A 3,235-nucleotide genomic window follows, 5' to 3' on the forward strand; every position below is an offset into this window, starting at 1 on the left:
TCTGGTGCTGAAGAGGAGATAAGCACTCTAAAATGCAAGAATCAGAGAAACCTCTCTCTCTCTCTCTCTCTCCTCTCATCAGTGGCATGCAGAGGGGAGGCTGGTATGCATGGGCAACTGGTGGTCTTCCATAAACAACCTTGCCCAGACTTGTGCTTCAAAGGGGAGTATCCTAGGTGCAATCCAACAGTCATTCATGACCAAAGGGGGTCCTCCACCTCCTCCTCCTTCATTTATTTTTTTACTTATTTATTTATTTATTTATTTCAGGAACAGAAAACAGAACAATCTTCAGAAGACGAAGAGAGTGATGTGGAGCCTGACAGCGTGATGTTTGTGAAAAACCTGACCTTAGAAACCAAAGAGGATCACTTAAGGAAGGTAAGACAATTGGCAGTTTTTACAACTGGCTACAGACTACTTTATGCATTCTCCACATCGGGATCATGATGCTCCAGAGCTTAACAATTATTTCCAGGGCCTCAATGTAGACAGCAGAGTTAACTTTAAGGTCTTGTGGAAAGAAGTAAGGAGGCATCACATGTCCTTCATTGCTGATAACTCCTAAAACCATGACAGTTGCAGGAAATTTCGTATGCACAGCACTTGGAACTTCAGAAGGGTCTGCACATAACCATCAGTCATTTCTTCTGTTATCTTTTTGATCTTGATCAAGGTTTTTCTCATTTGAAAAAAAACCAAATCAAATCTTCTTCTGTTGGATTTCTCAGTTTGTTTTAAGAGCCCTTTTGATCTGATGTAGTGATTTTTTTTTGCTTTTTCTGACAAATTGACCTTTCCTCATCATATAAGACATATCTGATGTCTTTGTGGACAACATTTCTGACTGTTCCTTCTGACACATGGAGATCTTTTGCAGTTGACCTCATGGACTTTCTGGGATTGTAATCAATGGTCTGTTGAACTTGTTGGATAACTTCAAGGTATTCTGATGATTTCAGAGTTTTTAGAATACTTTTTATACTTGGATACTGGTGATAAGTTTCCATCTTCAGTCTCTAGCTCCTTACAAACTTTGTAGACGAAAGATCTGGCATCTTTTAAAAATCGAGATATTTCTAAATCACTATGCTCAGCCTTTATAACTACAATAACAGCATGCCTCTTCATTTCTTGAGTAAGCTGAGGATCTGCCATTATTATTTTCTGAAACAAAGATTATACAGAGTTAGCAAAAAATGCAGCAATAACCCCAAAAGGTATGTCCTCACCTTACGCACCCTGTAGATAAATATATATATTTATATACATTTTTATAATAAGGGTGAAAAATTGAATATTAATTTGATTAATATCAATTTAAAACCAGTGGCCTAGCAAATTGAAAAAAATCTGAAGATTCAGAAAAATTATATTGCATACATACAAGAGGGATGACCACTAAGTGGACATTCATTATCCTAGAAGAAGACCACCTATGGTCTGACCACTAAGAAAAGATTGTTCTCAAGAACAATCTTTTCTTAGTGGTCAGACCATAGGTGGTATTCTTCTAGCAAAATGGATGTCCACTTAGTGTTCATCCCTCTTATATGTATGTATCTATACATGACATATATTTTGTTTATTATTGCAGGCATTTGAAAGCTGTGGGCCAATAAGAAATGTGATTGTTGCACGTAAAAAAGACTTCAAAAACCAAGGTGAGTTTACACATACACACTTCCTCTCTCTTTTAGCATTATTTCATCTGCCTACAGCCTGGCCTACAACAACACCTCTGTCTTTCTTTACTTCTTGATGAAGGATAACAGTCCAAAATGTCAAACTGTTCTATTTTTCACAAAAACCAAGCTTAGTGACAATCTGTGAACCTTCCTCTATAATTATCTGTCTATTTGTTTATCTGTCTGTTTGTCTGTCTAAATATACCTCAGTTTGTTTGACGGTGTCTCGCTCTAGTCTTTGTTTTGTAACAAATTGCATGGAGTACAATGTGACAGTCTAAACATTTTGTGCTTTTACTCCACTGACTGAACCTGAAACCAAGTGGTTGGGAAACAAGCTTCTTACCACACAACCATGCCTGTGCTTGATGATTTGTATGCAGTACAGCATGACAGTCTCTATATACTGTACTCTCTCTCTCCACTGTCCAATTTATTTCTGTACTTGTGTAATTACTGCACACTCTTATATGCAGTGATGAATTGCATGCAGTATAGAATGATAGTCTGAGTAAATTGTACCCTGTCTCCATTGTCCAGTATGTTTCTGTACTCCTTCAGAAACCCCACACTCCATCGTTCATTGATGAATTGTATGGGGTACAATATCACAGACTGGACCTACATGGCCCAAGGCAAGAATGGGAGATGCATGCCCAAGGTATCACAGTGGAATTGAACACAAAACTTCATTATCCAATATGTTTCTTTTTCCCTTAAGACAGTAAGGTACAGTTTGAGGAAGATATTGCTTCTATTTCTAGCAAACCAAATGACCAGAATTAAAAAATTAATAATAATAATAGTAATAATAACATACGCTTATATACAGTGATGAATTGCATGCAATATAGAATGATAATCTGGGTTCCATGTACTTTGGTTTCATAGCGAGCTGTCTAACCACCTTTGATTTCAATTTCAGGACAAGCATTATCGATGGGTTATGGATTTGTGGAATTTAAGCGAAGTAAATCTGCTCAGAAAGCCATTAAAAAGTTACAACATATGGAACTGAATGGACATCAAATAGAACTGAAAATATCCAATCGATTATCAATGTAAGTGGAATCTGTCTTATTTTATTTTGTAGTCTTGTCTTGCAAGTTACTTGGTGACCCTTGGGTGCTGGTGCCACGTAAAATGCATCCGGTTCACACTGTAGTGATTGGCATTTGGAAGGGCATCCAGCTGTAAAGACCCTGCCAAAACAGACACAGTAGCCTGGGGTAGTCTTCTACCTGGCCTGCTCTTGTCAAACCATCCAACCCATGCATGCATGGAAGATGGATGTTAAATGATGATGCTGATGTGTCTGTGTTATGAAGCATGACGAACCTTCCATTGAGTTTCTTTCTTACTGTAGGATCAGCTTCGGCATCTTCTACTGTAGCCCTGAAATGACCAAAGCATTGTGAATTGTGAGTAAAGTTGATAGACAGAAAATGAAAGGAGACTCATATGTATGTATATGCATGTATGTGTGTGTGTGTGTGTATATATATATATATATATTATGTATATATATATATATATATATATATCCA

At 37.2% G+C, this 3,235-nt stretch overlaps 1 protein-coding gene across 1 annotated transcript in view; it reads left to right on the top strand.

Annotated features, from left to right (window-relative positions):
• The window catches only part of LOC106878274 (probable RNA-binding protein 19), a 50,383-nt gene that overhangs the window by 40,506 nt on the left and 6,642 nt on the right, over positions 1 to 3,235 (top strand). Inside the window, exons 18-20 of the mRNA XM_052978067.1 lie at positions 232 to 381; positions 1,598 to 1,664; positions 2,614 to 2,749. Of these exons, the coding sequence (XP_052834027.1) occupies positions 232 to 381; positions 1,598 to 1,664; positions 2,614 to 2,749 (353 nt within the window). The remainder of the gene's footprint in view (positions 1 to 231; positions 382 to 1,597; positions 1,665 to 2,613; positions 2,750 to 3,235) is intronic.

This window comes from Octopus bimaculoides, chromosome 30 (assembly GCF_001194135.2).
Source record: "Octopus bimaculoides isolate UCB-OBI-ISO-001 chromosome 30, ASM119413v2, whole genome shotgun sequence".
In the NCBI taxonomy this organism is placed as follows: Eukaryota; Metazoa; Mollusca; class Cephalopoda; order Octopoda; family Octopodidae; genus Octopus; species Octopus bimaculoides.